The sequence below is a fragment of the Primulina tabacum genome, chromosome 4 (assembly GCF_025594145.1).
Source record: "Primulina tabacum isolate GXHZ01 chromosome 4, ASM2559414v2, whole genome shotgun sequence".
NCBI classification, from domain to species: Eukaryota; Viridiplantae; Streptophyta; class Magnoliopsida; order Lamiales; family Gesneriaceae; genus Primulina; species Primulina tabacum.
Window position 1 is genome coordinate 3,250,128 of NC_134553.1, and position 19,908 is coordinate 3,270,035.

At 35.5% G+C, this 19,908-nt stretch overlaps 2 protein-coding genes and 1 long non-coding RNA gene across 4 annotated transcripts; 2 read left to right on the forward strand and 1 right to left on the reverse strand.

Moving 5' to 3' along the window:
• Positions 1 to 1,726: 1,726 nt before the first annotated feature.
• LOC142542457 (ABC transporter G family member 29-like) lies at positions 1,727 to 9,975 on the forward strand. 2 transcript variants are annotated; one of them, XM_075649084.1, is made up of 22 exons: positions 1,727 to 2,097; positions 2,182 to 2,391; positions 2,839 to 2,923; positions 3,021 to 3,180; positions 3,284 to 3,360; positions 3,467 to 3,520; positions 3,610 to 3,700; positions 3,900 to 4,201; positions 4,388 to 4,986; positions 5,636 to 5,796; positions 6,440 to 6,549; positions 6,672 to 6,825; positions 6,909 to 7,064; positions 7,158 to 7,315; positions 7,402 to 7,734; positions 7,815 to 8,105; positions 8,209 to 8,292; positions 8,370 to 8,503; positions 8,591 to 8,818; positions 8,912 to 9,083; positions 9,217 to 9,471; positions 9,557 to 9,975. In XM_075649084.1, exons 1-22 carry the CDS (start codon positions 1,910 to 1,912, stop codon positions 9,827 to 9,829), a joined length of 4,275 nt encoding a protein of 1,424 aa, XP_075505199.1. In that variant the 5' UTR covers positions 1,727 to 1,909; the 3' UTR covers positions 9,830 to 9,975. The 2 variants fall into 2 exon arrangements, with proteins under 2 accessions (XP_075505199.1, XP_075505198.1); XM_075649083.1 differs by having other exon boundaries at positions 1,728 to 2,097; positions 7,143 to 7,315.
• On the reverse strand, positions 8,369 to 10,586 carry LOC142542458 (uncharacterized). The gene is made up of 2 exons (XR_012819521.1): positions 10,014 to 10,586; positions 8,369 to 8,479 (listed from the first exon to the last, which is right to left on the reverse strand). It is a non-coding gene; the product is annotated as an uncharacterized LOC142542458 (long non-coding RNA).
• Positions 10,587 to 13,908: 3,322 nt separating this feature from the next.
• LOC142542459 (NADP-dependent malic enzyme, chloroplastic-like) lies at positions 13,909 to 19,859 on the forward strand. Its single transcript, XM_075649085.1, has 20 exons — positions 13,909 to 14,162; positions 14,537 to 14,838; positions 15,101 to 15,221; positions 15,316 to 15,390; positions 15,616 to 15,767; positions 15,866 to 15,971; positions 16,137 to 16,202; positions 16,327 to 16,422; positions 16,500 to 16,571; positions 16,659 to 16,742; positions 16,850 to 16,948; positions 17,247 to 17,294; positions 17,421 to 17,474; positions 17,549 to 17,647; positions 18,231 to 18,320; positions 18,414 to 18,491; positions 18,587 to 18,661; positions 18,753 to 18,843; positions 19,054 to 19,182; positions 19,542 to 19,859. The coding sequence occupies exons 1-20, from the start codon at positions 14,133 to 14,135 to the stop codon at positions 19,628 to 19,630; spliced, it is 1,956 nt and encodes a 651-aa protein (XP_075505200.1). The 5' UTR covers positions 13,909 to 14,132; the 3' UTR covers positions 19,631 to 19,859.
• Positions 19,860 to 19,908: the final 49 nt, after the last annotated feature.

Consider the following 19,908-nt stretch of genomic DNA (forward strand, 5'->3'; position numbering starts at 1 on the left):
TCATTGAATTCGTGGTCTCCCATCCCTTTATTTATTTGTTGCACCCTCCCATTGAAATTTCATTCGGCGATATATTTGCACCTTCCCCGATCATACCATTCGGTATTTTCGTTCAGCGATTTGTTGGTTGTCCTCGGCATTTCAATTTGTTGGATAATCGGTGACATATTCTTCCGTCTTCGGTATTTTTATTTTGCGCAACGTCAATATTTTCGTTTGTTGATAATAATTCTCGTCGATTTGTTAGGCTTATAATTTTTTTGTTATCGAGACTTGTCAAGTATTATTTTATTTTATCTTTGTTGAATTAATATTTTTTTATGTTGTATTTTTTGTAAGAATGTTTAAAAACATATCATGTTTAATATTGTCACATAAACATGATATTAACAATAAAGGGGTGGGGTGGGGTCAATGAATCCGTGAGACCCTGCCACGGATTCACGGATTCAATTGCACCCTTATTATATTTTTTTTATTTTTTTTAAAAATAAGTCTGAATCTGGTGTAGTGAAATGCGGATTGTACTAGTTTTGTAAAACTTTTCATTCTGCAACATTTTTATAACGATTTTTTTTAATTTATAATATTTTTAAAAAAAAAGCCCGAGGAGGTGGCACGCGGAAATCTCCCGTGAGGGTCAAACACAGGGAAGCTAACTAAATTTTTTATTTATTTTTAAAAAAAATTGTGAACGATCAAAAAAAAATGAAAAAAATGATTTAAAAAATGAAAAAATATTGTAAAAAATAACAATGACCAAAAATACATATTATTTTTCAAAATTTATTGTCAATAATAAGATCAAATATATCCTTAATGTTATTATTATTTTGGTGTGCAGCATATTATTGTTCTTATTCCCTCGTTTTCTTTACCTTTCGCTTTCAAATAAATATTCACCAACAAAGCTCTAAGAATACTCACATTGGTTTCAACTTTTAAAACTCACCAAAAAAAAAAAAAAAATTGGGCAGATGAGCCATGGTATATATATGTAAGAAATAAAGACAAATGGTGATGCATATTTCAAGAAAATGGGACACCCCATATATCCTACTGAAGTTTTGAAATATTTTCATAATAAGATGCACTTTTGTGAAAGAAAAGTAAATTCCTACATATTGTTGTTCTTTATAAATAGCCTATAAATTCCTGCTGATTTCCATATTGTTCGACATGAATTTAATACACTAAATTAAACAACTTAAAATTGGTAATTATTACAACTTAAAATATTATATTACAATTTTAACATAATATATTATATTTAAATTTTAGAATAACTCATACACAACTAGAAAGAAATCAATAACCTTGTACAAGATTATTTTATTCTTGGATGTAATTATCGATACTTGTATGATATGACTTAAGAATCGAACCACGCATCTTTAGCTGGTTCCTTTGTTTTCAATATTCCGTAGGTAATTTTCTTATTGATATATTATCTGTTTAGACATAGAAGTTTGGATATATATGCGATTGGGATATTTGGAAAGTAAATCCAAAACCTCCAAAAATCGTTGGAAGGTTATCTGAAAGCATATATTATGAAATTTTATCATCCACACGAATAATGAAAATTTTAGGATTAATTTTATATTGTGATGCAAATGTCTTATTGCAATGTTCTATGGACAAAAACAAACTTTCCGACCGTGACAAATGAAACCAAACCAAGCCAAGCCATATTTTCTTCTTGGGGGTGTCCTAAGGAACACGCAACCTGAGAACAATTTTTTTGTGGACAGGAAACACTATATAAGAGTGTTTTCTCTTGCAACAAAAACACATAAGAGGAGAAATGGAAGAGGAAAAAAAACATGATTCAAGATCAAACCATGCAAGTACAAATGAAGAAGCTCTGATTGGGGATAAGCTATAGAAGTTGCGGCCTACGTTAGGAATGCTGCGAAAAACGAGCCTAAAATCTTTAATGCATGCGAATGACACCTCAAACAACATAGTACACAAAGAGGTTGAGGGGACAAAACTCGAGATGAACGATAGACAATATTTTATCGATAGGGCTATCAAGGTTCCCGAGGAAGATAACGAGAAGTTCTTGAGAAGGATTAGGCATCGAATGAATCAGTAACTTACTACTCATCCTTGTTTACTCATTCCTCAACTCATCAAAATGTCCGAATAAATTGTTTTTGCTTTCCATTTTCTCAGAGTAGGGATTAACCTTCCCACCATAGAAGTCATGTTCAAGAACTTAACTGTCGAGGCTGATAGCCTCATTGGTGACAGAGCACTTCCGACGCTGCCAAACGCCGTTCGTAACACTGCAGAGACAGCTTTGCGTTGCTTTGGAATCAAGCTGGGTAAACGAACAAAGTTTACAATATTAAAAGACGCTTTCGGGATCATAAAACCATCAAGGTATATCTGTTTCAACTTACAAGAATCAATTCACATGACATAACATTTAAAACACATTTTCATGAAGAAAAAAAACATATATCTGGAAGTGCTAGAAATGAAACCAAACATCACCTAAACATTTCTGAATGTAAAAAAAAAAAATACACGGTGACCAGTTTATGATTTCCGTGACTTATTATTCGGTTTTATATTTGATAATGCATACTTTATTACACTGACTATTGACTAGATGTTTGTCCCATTTCCTCTTATAAAATACATGGAAAACATCTAATTACAAAGTAGTAGAGAATGTAGCGCCACAGCCCACATATAGCACAAACATTTTTGAAATCGACTATTACAATATGTTAGAACTTATTTATGGTATGAGATTTGATCGAGCCATCTCCATTAACTATTCCACACTCACCGGTCTAACTTATATGTGTGTCATTTTTAAAGGATTACCCTTCTATTAGGACCACCATCCAGTGGAAAAACAACCCTTTTGTTAGCCCTGGCAGGCAGGTTAAATCCCAACTTAAAGGTCGGTTGTTCTGAAGTTATCAAATTCAAGACTTTTAGAGGGAAAAAAAAAAGAAGAGATGAAAAATGAATCCCTTTCTTTTAACTATGTGGAATAGGTAAGTGGAGGAATCACTTACAACGGGCATGAATTCAAAGAATTTGTCCCTCAGAAGACATCTGCTTACGTTAGTCAGAACGATATTCATGTAGCAGAGATGACTGTAGCAGAAATACTAGATTTCTCTGCCAAGTGCCAAGGGGTTGGATCTCGATATGGTATTTATATTCTCTTTTACAAGCTATGCAGAATAAGTCAACTATCATGTAACTAAAATGCACCAAGTATCTTATCATTTTTAACTTCTCCGAGTATCTTTAGAACTCTTGGAGGAGGTTGCAAGAAGGGAAAAAGAAGCAGGTATTATCCCAGATGCGGAGGTTGATCTTTTTATGAAGGTAGAACAGGATGATTCAATGTATTTAGATAATAAAATGTCATCATTATCGCATGCACAGGAGTTCGACTTTTATATTTTTAAACTTTGTGGTGTTGTTTCGTAAGGCAACTGCACTGGAAGGAGCTGAGAGCAGTCTTATTACTGACTACATACTCAAGGTAAGATGAGAAACAGCAGGCAACTTAAAGTAATTTAAAAAAGATGACTTCCTACCGTTGGCATCAATGATAAATTCTTAAATGTACAGATATTGGGACTTGATCAATGTCGGGACACGATTGTTGGGAATCAAATGAGACGTGGAATTTCTGGAGGCCAAAAAAAGCGTCTGACAACAGGTTTTCTGCTCGGATGAATTAATAATGTAGAGGACTATGAAGGACTAAATGAATATCTATAGAACGTCTAGCAGAAAATCCTAACAAGAAAATACCTTAAGTTCTTGAAACAAAGAACAAGAATTATGCAGGTCACACAGTGCTAGCTTCGCTGCAAACTATTAGCTCCCAGTGAATATTCTTACCTTGATTGATGCAGGAGAGATGATTGTTGGATCATTCAAATCACTATTTATGGATGAAATAACGACGGGCCTAGACAGCTCAACAGCATTTCAGGTCATCAAGTGTATGCAACAATTTGCACACTTCACAGAGGCTACCATCTTGATGTCCCTCCTCCAGCCAGCTCCAGAAATATTTGACCTCTTCGATGATATAATACTATTATCAGAAGGCCAGATCGCCTATAATGGCCCAAGAAAAGAAGTACTCGAGTTCTTTGAGAGCTGTGGGTTTAAGTGTCCAGAGAGAAAGGGGATTGCAGAATTCCTACAAGAGGTAAACAAATGGTAATTGGTTAAGTTATCATCTATAATATGCAAGGAAACACAATACTTAAGTGGTCCAACTAGTAGATTATAAACCACGCAGGAAGTATTTAGTCAGTAAAAGTGTTCTTCTCAAAGCCAACTTTGACTTCAGGAATCGAAGAAAGCAATTGTAAAAATCCAAGTGATAATGCAGGTGACATCAAGAAAAGACCAGGAACAATATTGGGCAGACAAAAGCAAGTCATACAGATACTTTTCAGCCAGCGAATTCGCCAAAATGTTCAATGATTTTCGCACGGGTCTGGAGCTTCAAGATGAACTATTAGGCCTTTACGACAAGAACAAAAGCCACAAAGCAGCCCTGGTTCGTAAAAAGTATTTAGTCAGTAAAAGTGTTCTTCTCAAAGCCAACTTTAACAAGGAATGGCTTTTGATAAAACGAAACTCCTTCTTCTACATTTTCAAAACTGTCCAAATTGTATTTGTTGCAATAGTTACATCAACCGTGTTCTTGAGGAGCGAATTACACACTCAGAATGAAGACGATGCTGCTGTGTATATTGGTGCACTAGCGTTTTGCATGATCAATAATGCCTTCAATGGTTATGTAGAAATCTCACTCACCATGGAAAGACTTCCAGTATTCTATAAGCATAGGGACCTACTTTTTCATCCACCTTGGGTTTTCACTCTGCCAACCTTTCTGCTAAGAATACCAATATCCATGTTAGAGTCTGTTGTCTGGATGATCATAACATACTATACCATCGGATTCGCCCTCGAAGCAAGCAGGTAAACAGAAATATTTTTTCGCACGTTCTTTCTGAGAAATTGAATGAGAGTTTTCCACGGAACTAGGATAAACTATTTATATTTGATCTCAAATGGTAAAAGGATTCCAACAAACACAAACTTCAAGTTGAAGCATATACCGTTGAGACTATTTCACAGTTCAAAACATACAAAGAAACCAACTCAATCATGAAGTTCACTATTTTGTAGAGAACAAAATCGGGTCGGTTTGAACTTTATTAGCTTGATTGTTAAAATGGATCGTCATATTATTTTATTTGGTAAGTAATTGATATTAAGTTTATTCTAACTGATTTTGTTGTATAGACTCACTATTTAGCTTATTTCCTTTCATATTATAGTTGGGTGACCAAGATTGAGTTGTCTTGAACTTCTTTTGTGCTCGTAAGGACCGGCGGCATAGTTCATATCTCGATTATTTCATATCGACAAACATGGTAAAATGAGGCATCGCATCAAAACACCTCTGACTATCTGACTCCAATCTAGACATTGAACACAAACCTCAAAGAAAGCTAAATTGTGTTGTCTTTATACCCATAATTTGTTTAATACACTTTCCTTCATAAATAGAGTTTATATTGTGGAAAGACATAGATGACCGAGAATTAAATTATCTTTTTCTCAGGTTTTTCAAGCAACTCCTGTGGGTATTTTTTATTCAACAAATGGCTGCAGGGTTATTTAGGCTCATTGCAGGAGTATGCAGGACAATGATAATCTCAAAGACTGGCGGATCTCTTGCTCTTCTATCTGTGTTTCTTTTTGGCGGCTTTATTCTTCCTAGAGGTTTGTTCGACCACTTTACAACGTAATGAATTACGTACGTGAAAAGTAGATCAAAACGCAGATAAATTGTGAAAAAAAGACCAAAAGCTTATAATTATCTCTGCTGAGATAATAACAACCCAGACGCGGTGTTTGGCTATTATTCGCTCTAAAAGCTCTCATTTGTATCATTATTACATGTTATGACATCTGAAAAATCGACATATACTTGGTTTTATAACTGGTGTCAAAGCTAATATCAAATGTTCGATGTTTATGACCTACAAGTAGGTGCAACAGCTGAGAGAAGGATCGTTAGGAAGTAATATTATCCTGCTGAGAAAACAATCGAAACATAACTTTTTATATGTGTCAAAACATTTTTGTTGCTTCTTCTAAAGTTGCAAGGATCTATATTACCAATTTAGGGGCTAACCGCTAATTAACTTTGCCACGACGGTCAGAGGACAAGACATCTAAGACTTGCAATGCTTTCACGCACATGAAATTAAAAATTGGGATTTGGACAACACATAAAACTAGCAGTATCATGCAATATCCAAGCTGATCATTTTTCATTTTACGTTCACGCATGTTCTTATTTTCCTATACTTTTTATCACTAAGTTATGTTTTGGATTCACATAAATAAACACTGCCTGCAGATAACATTCCAATCTGGTGGAGGTGGGGTTACTGGGTGTCTCCCCTGAGCTACGGATTTAATGCAGTCACCGTAAACGAGATGTTCGCTTCAAGATGGATGAACAAACTGGTACGAACGATGGTTACATTCCTTTTTTTTTTTTTTGTGTGATTTATCATATCTTATAATGTCAAGCATAAAGCAATAAGGTGAAGTGTGTATCTTGTTTAAATATTTGGTCTCATTTACAGGCCTCGGACAATGTTACAAGATTAGGAGTGGCAGTGCTAAATAAATTTGACATATTCCCCGAAGAAAAATGGTATTGGATTGGCATTGCAGCCCTCTTGGGGTTTACAGTTCTCTTTAATGTATTATTCACTTTTGCTCTCGTGCACCTCAACCGTAAGTTTACAGCTCCGATTGCCATGATCAGTCTTAGAATTCACGTCACTATATATGACACCTAATATCACTCGGTATGACAGCCTTCCAAAACCAACAAGCTACAATTTTCAAAGACCAAGCATTGACAAAGGGAATGTACCAGGAAAAGAATAACAAAACACCAAAACTTGGACTTGCAGAAAAGAAAAAAGAATCATTCCCCCAACCTTCATCAGTTTTAAACGGAAACAACACAGGTATTAATCGTTCGAATGAATCAATGATTTGTCAAAATTTTCATACTCACTCATATTTTTCTTAACTTTTTCACAAAGATATGTCAATGCAAGGGATGAGCAACCAATCCAATGTCAATGGGAATAATAAAAATGAAAACTTTAGCTTCGATGACACAAGATGTACTGCAACTCAGAGAGGAATGGTTCTTTCCTTTACACCATTGTGCATGTCCTTTGACAATGTAAACTACTTTGTGGAGATTCCCTCAGTAAGAATTAACATCTTTCTCATTCATTCTTGTATTGCCAAGTAAAATATAGGGTCTGATACATCAAGTTTATCCATTTTCCGTAGGAAATGAAAGAAAAAGGAGCAACTGGAGAGAAACTCCAATTACTTTGTGGATTAACTGGTGCATTCAGGCCAGGAGTTTTGACCGCATTAATGGGAGTAAGTGGAGCTGGAAAAACTACGTTAATGGATGTTCTAGCAGGAAGAAAAACACGGGGTTATATTGAAGGTGATATTAAAATATCTGGATTCCCCCAAAAACCAGAAACCTTTGCCAGAATTTCAGGATACTGTGAGCAAAATGACATCCACTCACCTCAAGTGACAGTACTTGAATCTTTGATCTTTTCAGCTTCTCTTCGGCTCCCTAAAGAAGTCAGGAAGGAAGAAAAAATGGCAAGAATTTTTCTTCTGTAAAACATATATTTATTTAATTAATCACTAGATCACATAATTTAGTGAAATTTTTTTGGCAGATCTTTGTAGCTGAAGTGATGCACCTGGTCGAACTGGATGATCTCGGAGAGGCCATAGTAGGGATTCAAGGAATTTCTGGATTGTCAACCGAACAAAGAAAGAGATTGACCATAGCGGTTGAACTTGTTGCTAATCCTTCCATCATATTCATGGATGAACCAACTACTGGTTTAGATGCAAGAGCTGCAGCTATCATAATGAGAACTGTGAGAAAGACGGTAGACACAGGAAGAACAGTTGTTTGTACGATACATCAGCCTGCCATTGATATCTTCGAAGCCTTTGACGAGGTAGAAATAAAAAATTTAGATCTTTCAGCTTCCTCACATGTCAGAGACAATCTTCTATTTATACCTCATTGTTACTCTTAAAAAAATCGTCACTATGCATCAGCTGCTTCTCCTGAAAGAAGGCGGCAAGATGATATATGCGGGACCACTGGGGAGAAACTCACAAAAAATCATCGATTATTTTGAGGTACGGCATGGTCCAGATATGTTTCTTGTACACATTATGAGGATGTTAAGTAAATCAAACCTTCTATACAAACACAGGCAATTCCTGGAGTTCCAAAAATTGATGACAAATGTAATCCAGCCACGTGGATGCTCGATGTTAGCTCAGTTGCAACAGAACACCGTCTTGGTATTGATTTTGGAGAGCACTACAAAACAACAACATTGTACACGTAAGTAAAGACAAACCTCTCCCCGGGGTTTTTCCCATTCAGTAATTTTTGGGTATTATCCTAATACATACTCGTCTTGTTTCCCAGGCAAAATGAGGCTCAAGTGAAACAGTTGAGAATTCCAAATCCTGGGGCCAAAGACGTACACTTTCCTACCCAGTACTCTCTGTCCACATGGGAACAATTTAGAACTTGCCTATGGAAGCAAAAATTGTCTTATTGGAGAAACCCTGATTATAATCTTTCGAGATACTTTTTCACTTTGATTACTGCGCTAATGTTTGGAACAATATTCTGGAGTGTAGGCACGAAAAGGTCCATATCTATTTCAACAGCGTCTTCAAGAAAATACAGTGACAAAACTTGGCAACCATATCCTAATTCTTGCTTTCTAATTTTATACTCTAGGGAAACCGACAGTGATATTATAACAGTTACTGGAGCCATGTACGTTTCGGTTCTTTTCATTGGAATTAACAATTGTGGCACCGTTCAGCCAGTAATAGCAACTGAGAGACCAGTGTTCTACAGAGAGAGAGCCGCGGGAATGTACTCAGCATTACCATATGCAATGGCACAGGTTATTTATCATTAGATCATTTTTTGGATTAATTCAGAAAATTAAACTTCAAAATCCCACCATATGGAAAATGGTTATAATAATTGTTAAGCTGTTAACTCTACCAATATTTCTTCGGTTATATCGCATGCAGGTCGTGACAGAAATACCTTACGTACTTCTCCAAACTTCTTATTACACACTTTTGGTGTACACCATGATGAGCTTCGAATGGAAAGCTGTCAAGTTCTTCTGGTTTTTCTTCGTGACCTTCTTCTCACTTCTCTACTACACATATTACGGAATGATGACAGTATCTATCACACCTAACCTACAAGTGGCAGCAGTCTTTGCAACTTCCTTCTACTATCTGTTCAATTTATTCTCCGGTTTCTTCATCCCCATGCCAGTAAGTAAACTTCATATATACATGCGAATTGATTTCTACAAATGTTATTCACAAAGTTCTAACTTTTTCCACCTTGAAATCACAGAGGATACCCAAGTGGTGGATTTGGTACTACTGGATTTGCCCAATGGCTTGGACAGTTTACGGGTTGATTGTATCCCAGTATGGTGATGTGGAGGACACTATAGCAGTATTGGGGGTGTCTAGTAAACCAATGGTGAAAACATACATTAAAAACCATTTTGGGTACAATCTAGACTTCATGGGACCAGTTGCATTAATATTGGTTGGTTTCACTTTCTTCTTTGCCTTCATGTATGCGTATTGCATCAAGACATTCAATTTCCAAGATAGGTAGATGTTATGATAGGGCGAGGCGAAAGTACTTGTAATATGGTTTCACAAGCAAGCTTCTATCCTTCTGTGATTATATGAAAACTAATACATTCGTCCACATAATTTCCAGTACATGATCTACCCCGACACACCCACTTTTAAAGATCGGATTTTTTCCTCGTAAGCTTCACTTTCCAAAACTTTACCTTTTTAACAGCAAACGTAAATTCTCATACAAGCTTCTGCACAGTTTGAAGATGGGTGAATCCCAGGCGACATTCTCTCAGAACTCGGTTTTCAATCACTCCAATGAAGTCTACACATTCAACACCATCCTGTTCATATAGCAATTATAACTGCTTCCAACAAATTTCCATGCCAAATAAATTTCGATCTTCTGACGAACCTTCTCCAGCCAACCTTCTAAATTCTCACAGTGGAATCATGTATTATCTCGAACAGTAGGCAAAGCTACTAATCAAGAGTTTTCACCAGTAACACACTCTAATCCGGCCAAAATATAGCAATTGTTAAGCAATCTGACGGACAAATCGGATCTTACATCCAAAAATAACTATTATTAAACACGAAATTCCTCCGAAATCATCTTCATATTATGTAAAACCCTTCCACAGCTGTGAAGGAGCAGATAACCCATCCATACGCGCGTCGTCACGACATTCTGTATCCGGCTGATTTTGCAAGACGGTGTACAATATCTGGGCTTGAATCTCGGCCCATATATTATGGGCTTCAATCGTCCTTGGCCCGGCAGGCCTTCTTTGAGCTGCGTGATTCAGAAATATTAGAAACTATCTCAGTACACAAAATTTATAGCAACAAATATTACAAACACTCAAGACTTTTTATTGGTAATAACATAACATGATTTGTTTGGTGGGTTGTCCTCTATCTTTATTATGGGGAGAGTGCCTAATTTAATTAATTTAAATTTAAATATTTTACTAAATAATTAATGCCAAATTTAAATTTAAATATTTTACTAAATAATTAATGCCAAAAACTTGTGTGAGACGGTCTCACGGGCCGTATTTTATGAGACGGATCTCTTATTTTGGTCATCCATGAAAAAATACTACTTTATATGCTAAGAATATTATTTTTTTGTGTGAATATCGATAGGGTTGACTCGTCTCACAGATAAAGATTCGTGAGACCATCTAACAAGATACATGTTCATAATTAATTAAGCACTGGTTATTATTTTTGTTGGTTGGTCTCACCTGTTCCTGGAGATGTATATTGCCTCACAACCCAACTTTTCGAGGACATTAATGAATGTGGACGGGTTATACAATAAAATGTCTTAAAATTGACAGTTGAAATCATTTTGCAAATTAAAAAATAAATATTTTTTTCCCTTGAATAAATCAATACAATGCTTGTGCATGCGTGCGTGGGCGGGGAACATGGATATCGACCTCATTTTAATTACCTAAAATACATTTTAAAAAAAATTATGTCTATATATAATTAATTAATATTCTTCGAACTGTTTTTTTTTTTTAAGGAATATTCTTCGAATTGTTAATTTCTTGTAATATGGTAAAGCCAATTTTCGTTGGGAAAAAAATTAGTTGGAATTGGTGGGTCTAATCTAAAGTTTGAACGATGCCAACCACCAAACGTGATGCTTTGAATTGTGTTCCCAAACAAAGTCTAACACTACTAAAGGTGCATTTACGTCAAGTTATTGTCATTTAGATATGTAAACAATAAAAAAAAATAATAATGCTCAAATAATATCGAGTTGGTAAAGCAGTGAACATTTGTTTAATAGTCATGAGTTGAATTTTTCTTACCAGCATTTTTTTACGACAAATATGTTGCACTGACCATGAGGTCATAAAAAAGACTAATGAATTATTGAAATTTAGAGAAAAAAAAATTCCCACATAGGTCACAAAAAGAAAATCAAGCAGCATCAATTTTTCTAACGTTTATTTAACTTCAAGACATGTTATAATTATCAAGAGTAAGTCTCTTGTGAGACGGTCGCACAAATCTTCATCTGTGAGACGGGTCGACCCTACCGATATTCACAATAAAAAGTAATACTCTTAGTATAAAAAGTAATACTTTTTCATGTATGACCCAAATAAGATATCTGTCTCATAAATTACGACATGTGAGACCGTCTCACATAAGTTTTTGTCATACCTTAAACTTGAAAAAAAATTAAATAAAACACAGTTTAGATTATAAATCTAAGAGATGTGTCGTCTCGAAAAGAGGTGGTATAGACTATTTCGGTTTATAAATCATTTTTTATTAGTTTAATGTATCAACGTGATACATTTATAACACACACCTATTATTGAATCAAACAAAATAATTATTAGGTAATCCCCTACCCACCTTGTGAACATAAGACAAGTTATCAGCATCACAATGCAACGCTCGAAATATCTGCTTTGTATATATTAGGTGATGACGAGTTAATTGAATGACCAATGTTTCAAATTAAACACTATTTAAATTATTTTTTGGGTGACATTAACTTGGCTCGCTGTCTTTTGGGTAATTAAATTAAAGTAATTGTTGAAATATTTTTATGAGTACATGAAATCAAGGTTAGACATACTACGTCTCGGGGGAGGAAGTGGCACGCGGAAATCTCCTGTAAGGGTAACGCGCAGTGAAGCTCGCTAATTTTTTAATTTATTTTTTAAAAAAAATCGTGAACCATCAAAAAACAAAAAATGATTTCAAAAATTGAAAAACTTATTGTCAGAAATAACAATGACTAAAAATACATAGTATTTTTCAAAATTTATTGTCAATAATAAGATCAAATATATCCTTAAACTTATTATTATTTTGGTGTGCAGCATATTATTGTTCTTATTCTCTCGTTTTCTTTACCTTTCGCTTTCAAATAAATATTGACCAACAAAGCTCTAAGAATACGTACATTACATTGGTTTCAACTCTTAAACTCACAAGAGAACAAAAAAATTTGGGCAGATGTAGCCTTGTTGTGGGAGATAGCCATGGTATATGTGGGAAATAAAGACAAATGGTGATGCATATTTCAAGAAAATGGGACACCCCATATATCCTACTAAAATTTTGAAATATTTTCATAATAAGATGCACTTTTGTGAAAGAAAAGTAAATTCCTACATGTGATTGGAAACTTTGGAAAGTTAATCCAAAATCTCGAAAAATTGTTGGAAAGTTATCTGAAACATATATTATGAAATTTTATCATCCACGTCAATATTAGAATTAATTTTTTTATTATGATACATGTATCTTATAGCAATGTTACAAGAACTTTAAATTTAAACAACTCGTCGGTCGTGACTAATAAAATCAAACCAAGCCACATTTTCTTCTTGGGATGTCCTATGGAACAAGCAACTCGAGAATAAATAGCCTATATATATATATAAGAAAGAGTATGTCTCTTGTGATACGGTCTCACGAATCTTTATTTTTGAGACGGGTCAATCCTACCGATATTCACAATAAAAAGTAATATTTTTCATATTTCACAATAAAAAGTAATACTCTTAGCATAAAAAGTAATTTTTTTTATAGATGACCCAAATAAAAAATCTGTATCACAAAATACGACCCGTGAGACCATCTCACACAAGTTTTTGCGTATAAAAAAAGAAAAGGTTTTTTTTTTATAATTATTGGTGATGTTTTCTCAAGTAAAATCCAAAACTAACACATCCTTAACGAGGAATCCTTAAAATCTCCCACCAAACTCAAATAAAAACTAAAGTTTTTTGCTTTGTTTATTACATCACAATCCAACCAGACAGATGTCGACACAAAAAAAAAAATTAAAAAAATTTCATGGATTTCATATTTGAATCCATTAATTATAATTTAAAATCGAAAATTTCGATGTTTATTTCATCAATCCAGATGCATATAAAATAAAATTAAATTAAATATTTATGAATTTAACTAAAAATCACATGCAAATTCTAGTTTTCAACTATTTGATGATATCGACAAACTTATATACCGTCAAATCCAAAACCACATGTAAAGTTTAAGCAAACACACCGTATTAAACACTAATTAATTAAATCATTAAAGAAACCAATAAAATTTGCAAAAGAACAGTCACGGATCTGATATAAATGCGAACTTCAAAGGACAAGTAAGAGAGAGGTAGAGAGGAAACCGGTGCGCAGCAGATCCCATAAGAAGGAAGCCATTGTTGCCATTTTTCCTTCCCTTTTCCCTCTCTTCTCTCGCCTGCTTTCTCGTTACGCTGTCTCAAGAACACAGCAAGCACATCGGAAGAAAAGACTCTACCTTTCGTGCTATCTGCCACCATGTTTTCATTAAATGGAAGCAGTTTACTGGTAATCCAAACCATTTTTTAAAAAATCTTTGTACCTGTCTCGAATCAATCATATGCATTTGAAATGATTTGTTTGTTTTAATTCTGGTTTCATTGTTCTGAATTTGCCAGTCTTCCTCCTGTTTGAGCTTTTTGAAGTTTTCTTTTTCTTCATATTTTATGTCTGATTCGGAATTCGAAAAAGCAGAATAACCCATTGCATGAATCTTGATTGAAGAAGTACCCTCAAAGACAAAAAGACAAATCTTTTTTTTTTCCCAGGAAATCCGTGTTCAGCTATTTTTATTTGATTGAAGACCCTTTTTATTAGTATTTTTTATTTATCGAATCTAATTATGATTGGTGTATTTTTTTTCAATGTTTATGTTTGTGCAGAATAATTCGATTTCCGGGTTGTATTTGAGCTCGACAAATTCTACACATCGAAGGGCTGCGGCAACTCCGGTGTTGGTGGCTGCCGTTAGCTCAAATGGCAGACCAGGTGATCGAAACGCCACCGTTTTGATGGAAAATACGCTGAAGGAAATGAGGGAAACTAGTCCCTCGTCGCCAACACCATCGCCTGTGATTGAAGAGGAATCTAAATCCACCGTAGGTGGCGGTGTTGAGGACGTGTACGGTGAGGATAGCGCCACGGAGTATCAGTTCATCACCCCCTGGACTGTCACTGTTGCCAGGTTATAAAAGATCTCGTTATCGTTGTCTTGATGTTGCTTGTTATTATTTTGTATTGCCGGGAGTTTAGATGATTTCTATGTTTATGATTATTAACTGTTCATGAAATAATCCACAATAATTTGATAACTATAGTCTATGCGAGTGCAAAGATGAGGGTAATCGTGTTTCATATTTTATTATTCGCTTGAGAACTTCAGTCTGAATATATTTTCTTGTATCAACTGTAGCATTCCTTTCTATATCCTCTTTTTCATGTTGCAGTGGGTATCCATTGTTGCGCGATCCTCGCTACAACAAAGGCCTTGCCTTCACTGAAAAAGAGAGAGATGCTCACTTTTTACGTGGTCTTCTTCCTCCGGTGCCTATTACCCAAGATCTGCAGGTCATTGTTTGAGAAACTCCATCCTTCATAATTTCTTTTCACTAACCCTGAAATAAGCTTTCTTAGTATAGTTTTGTGCCATTCTGTCAAGCAGGTTAAAAAAATGATGCACAATATGCGCCAATATCAAGTTCCACTCCAAAGGTACATGGCCATGATGGATCTCCAGGTAATTACTCAGTTTTTTCCCCTTGTTTCTTGGTTTTACTTCATTGTGAAATCCATAAACTTGTGTTCTTTTTAACATTTGATGGCTATGAACAGGCAAGTAGGTTTTTCCTCATTTCAGGAAAGAAATGAAAGATTATTCTACATTTCTGTGTAATCTATAAACTTGTGTTCTTTTCATTGTTTGACGGCTATGACCAGGCAAGTAGTTTTTGCCTCATTTCAGGAAAGAAATGAAAGGTTGTTCTACAAGCTTCTCATTGAAAATGTGGAGGAGCTACTCCCAGTTGTCTATACTCCTACCGTAGGTGAAGCATGCCAAAAGTACGGGAGTATCTTCAGGCAACCCCAGGGTCTTTTCATCAGTTTGAAAGAAAAGTATGTTTGATCCCAGTGATACAATGTTTTTGCTGGATCGGTAGCTGAAAGAATCTCTTTTCACTTGTTAAAACTGATTTGTGGTAGTATTTTTGCAGGGGTAGAATTCTTGAAGTTTTAAAAAATTGGCCCGAGAAGAAGATTCAAGTTATCGTGGTGACAGATGGTGAGCGGATTTTGGGGCTTGGTGACCTTGGCTGCCAGGTGAACGAATCTGTACTTATAATTTCTTTTCCTGTTATTATTTTCATCACAAGCATCAATCAAGAAGCCAAAAACTTGAGTATCCAATATTTACTCCTTGTACGTGTATTGTTTTTTTAGCATGGACATGATATGCTTTGGTTCTTAGATCTGATAATGTTACAGGGAATGGGGATACCTGTAGGAAAGCTTTCCTTGTATGCAGCTCTTGGAGGTATTCGTCCTTCTGCTGTAAGTAGTAACGAGACTGCTCTCACCAGCTTGATAAATGGCTCACACTTCATTTTTGGTCATTTAAAATAACTTGAAACTCTTGGAAAATGAACCCAAAATTTAAATGTTTTATTCATTCCAGTGCTTGCCTGTGACCATTGATGTGGGGACGAACAACGAGCAGTTATTAAATGATGAATTTTATATTGGGCTTCGACAAAGACGAGCAACTGGGCAGGTCAATAATTTGTTACTGTGAATTATATAACCTTAGAGGTAATAAAAATTTGTCAATTAAAAGTTCACTGTCACCAGGAATATTCAGAGCTTTTGCATGAGTTTATGTCAGCAGTCAAGCAGAATTACGGGGAAAAAGTCCTTGTTCAGGTTATTCATTTTTTATGATATAAAAGTTGTGTGCGCTCCATATTTCTGTTTTTCCATTTCCCAACACAATCTATACTCGCCTCACAGTTTGAAGATTTTGCGAATCACAATGCTTTTGATCTTCTTGCCAAGTATGGAACTACCCATCTTGTGTTCAACGATGATATTCAGGTAAATGTACAGTGTCCTTATATATGTTTTAATAAACATATCAGGTATTTGCCCCCTCTTGTATTGTGCTGCTGTTATTAATTTTGACTCGTTTTCCTTTGTGCCAGGGAACGGCATCTGTTGTCCTTGCAGGACTCATGGCAGCTTTGAATTTAGTTGGGGGAACCTTGGCAGATCATAAATTTTTATTTCTTGGAGCTGGAGAGGTGCATTTTCATTACTTATCTTTGAAGGTTTTCTTGTTATTTTTAAAAGTATAGTACGTGGACTGTGAAGTCGTATCTTATATATTTGATTTGCATGCTAATATAGTTTCTCAATTTCTTTGAATCCATTTTGCACTTCATGCGTTCTAGTTCATGTGCACTTGAAGTCATCTTGCACGGCCAGATCTTTGTTTCAAATAACTGATGAAAGGCTTGTTGAAATAAATTTTAAATATTTGTACATCTATCTGACTATCTATATCCATGTGCGATTTTTTTTCTTATGTTGTTATTGCAGGCTGGCACTGGTATTGCAGAACTCATAGCACTTGAGATATCGAAACAGGTTTAAGAATGATAACCATCTCCATCATTAGAATGATTTTTGTTTTGTTCATCTTCTTTGCTCAAGTTCGAATGGAGAGAGTTTTCTGAATCTCATAGTTTAGCTTACTGTTTCTATGTTATGCAGACTGGTGTTCCTTTGGAAGAGACTCGCAAGAATATTTGGCTTGTGGATTCAAAGGTGTGGAGGATAAGTTCTTTTATGGTTCCTCCCTTCATGTTTTATTCTTAAGCATCCATGATTTTTCTTTCTAGGGGTTGATTGTTAGGTCTCGCCTCGATTCGCTTCAACATTTTAAGAGGCCATGGGCTCACGAACATGAACCCGTCAATACTTTATTAGATGCTGTGAAGGTTTGAACTCTCTCATTCTCTTTATGCCTTTTTGTGTGTGTTTGCGAGCAGCAGCCGAAGGAATTGATGTCACGATTTTGACTGAATCTAAAATTCTTTGTCAAATCTATAAAATGTTTGTTTTATTGGGAGTGAATAGGGTTGAAAGTCCCATTTTTATCTCAAAATGTACTAACAACTCTGTAATACACATCCCACAATGGATACACGTGTTAATTGTTATATAAGACTACACATAGGGCTCTTCTAGCAACTTGAGGTTTTCCATTTTCTTAAAGTGACGTTGACTACTATTAAGCTAATTGTCTAGAGCCTAGCATGTGTGGTCCTGGAACCCAACATGCTCCCATCCAACTACTATTGGGCCAAGGTGGACCCAACTAGGTAGAAAGCCCAAGCAGAAAGTTTTAAAGTTTCGTATTTAATTTTTATAAATTGTAAAGTTCGCATTGAAATGTCTCGTTCTCCAAAGTTGAGGATCTGCCCCTATTGCTGGTGTGTATGTACATGCATGAAAACTAGCATTTATGCATGAGCAACTATGTTGCAAAATGTGGTCTACTGATCGATCTCAGTTTTTCAGACTATCAAACCAACAGTATTAATAGGATCATCTGGAGCAGGAAGAACCTTTACACAAGAAGTGATCCAGGCAATGGCAACCTTGAACGAGGTTCTTCTCAGACTCTCACAATATAATATCTTTAATTATTTGGTAGCAAATGTTCTCTCAACTAACTTAAACTCCCATCTGTTTCGCGATCAGAAACCTGTTATCCTGGCCCTCTCGAATCCAACTTCACAATCGGAATGTACCGCAGAAGAAGCTTATAAATGGAGTCAGGTAACTTCACTATCTTTTTAGTTAATACCCACTGATTCAACATTTGTGTCATCTGTAACGAAACTTTTATTATCTCATGCACATAATATTTTCAGGGTCGAGCTGTTTTTGCTAGCGGGAGCCCATTTGCTCCCATTGAATATAACGGGAAAGTTTATGTGTCTGGCCAGGTTTGTTTTATTCATCTCTCCTCTATGCTCTAATATGCACTACGACACTTGGATGTTTTTGCTCTAAATTGGTAAAAATCGTAATGTTCAGGCAAATAATGCGTATATCTTTCCTGGATTTGGGCTTGGATTGATAATTTCTGGTGCGATACGAGTTCACGACGATATGCTGCTAGCTGCCTGTAAGTAACTGATGATAATATAAAGTTAGGGATATCCTGTGGAGGATCTGCTTGCCAACCTCAAATTTCAAAAAAAATCTTTGAACACTCTTTAATTTCCACAAAAAAATAGTGTCTCCCTCAGCTAAACTTCTTGTTGTCAAAGAATAACCAACTTTTTCGTGTGGCTCGAGTTATGGGTTTAACATCATGTTTTTTCCCTTGAAACAGCGGAAGCATTAGCAGCACAAGTCAGCCAAGAAAACCTGGATAATGGTCTTATATACCCACCTTTTTCAAATATAAGAAAGATTTCCGCCAAGATTGCAGCCAATGTAGCAGCTAAAGCATATGAACTCGGTAACGACTCAACTCTTTTGTATAAAACGTGTCATAAATTGCATCTACATTTCTTTAAGGTTAGACATTATGTGCTCGAACTTTCATTATCAAGATCATTTTGGACAAGTCTATCCCAGTGAGTTTTCATTGATCATAAAAAAAATTCCGAGGGATGCATGCTATCTATGCCACGTGTTAAATTTTGTCCTTTTACAGTCCTAATTCTATCATTATAGTTTAACCCTTTCTAAGTCAAATTTTTGGGTTCAATACTGTGTGGGGTCGTTTTAATTTGGTAAAAGAGTAGTCTATGGATTATAATCTGTAAAACATGCTCTGTACTCGAATGCACGCCTAAAGTTTTCTTTTGTTTGAAGGTTTGGCCACCCGCCTACCGCAGCCAGAAAACCTCGTAGCATATGCGGAAAGCTGTATGTACAGCCCCAACTACCGTAACTACCGCTAAACTATCACAAGATAATAATACTATATAGCATTAGTTGTCATATTTCGTGCCATTCACCATTTGTCCAATGTTTTCCAATTGTTGTCTTCGATGCCTAACATACTAGGAGTACATGCACGGGCAAGTAAAATGTAAGCGTAGAATTTGTTGTATCAGCAGACTGAAACAAAATAAGATCCGAATTTATGTTGTCGTAAACGTGAAATGTATTGTTTTAAAATTGACTCGACTTCATTGTGTTAAATTTTGTTTGGTAGTTGTGTGTGATATTGCAGAGG

What these genes read in the sequence shown, in the direction of transcription:
- LOC142542457 (XM_075649083.1), top strand. Translation starts at nt 1,910, where the DNA reads ATGCTGCGAAAAACGAGCCTAAAATCTTTAATGCATGCGAATGACACC. An exon ending in ATTAGGCATCGAATGAATCA is followed by an intron (nt 2,098 to 2,181) that starts GTAACTTACTAC and finishes CCATTTTCTCAG; the next exon opens with AGTAGGGATTAACCTTCCCA. An exon ending in TTCGCCCTCGAAGCAAGCAG is followed by an intron (nt 4,987 to 5,635) that starts GTAAACAGAAAT and finishes TCTTTTTCTCAG; the next exon opens with GTTTTTCAAGCAACTCCTGT.
- LOC142542459 (XM_075649085.1), top strand. Translation starts at nt 14,133, where the DNA reads ATGTTTTCATTAAATGGAAGCAGTTTACTG. An exon ending in AAGTTTATGTGTCTGGCCAG is followed by an intron (nt 18,662 to 18,752) that starts GTTTGTTTTATT and finishes CGTAATGTTCAG; the next exon opens with GCAAATAATGCGTATATCTT. An exon ending in CGATATGCTGCTAGCTGCCT is followed by an intron (nt 18,844 to 19,053) that starts GTAAGTAACTGA and finishes CCCTTGAAACAG; the next exon opens with CGGAAGCATTAGCAGCACAA.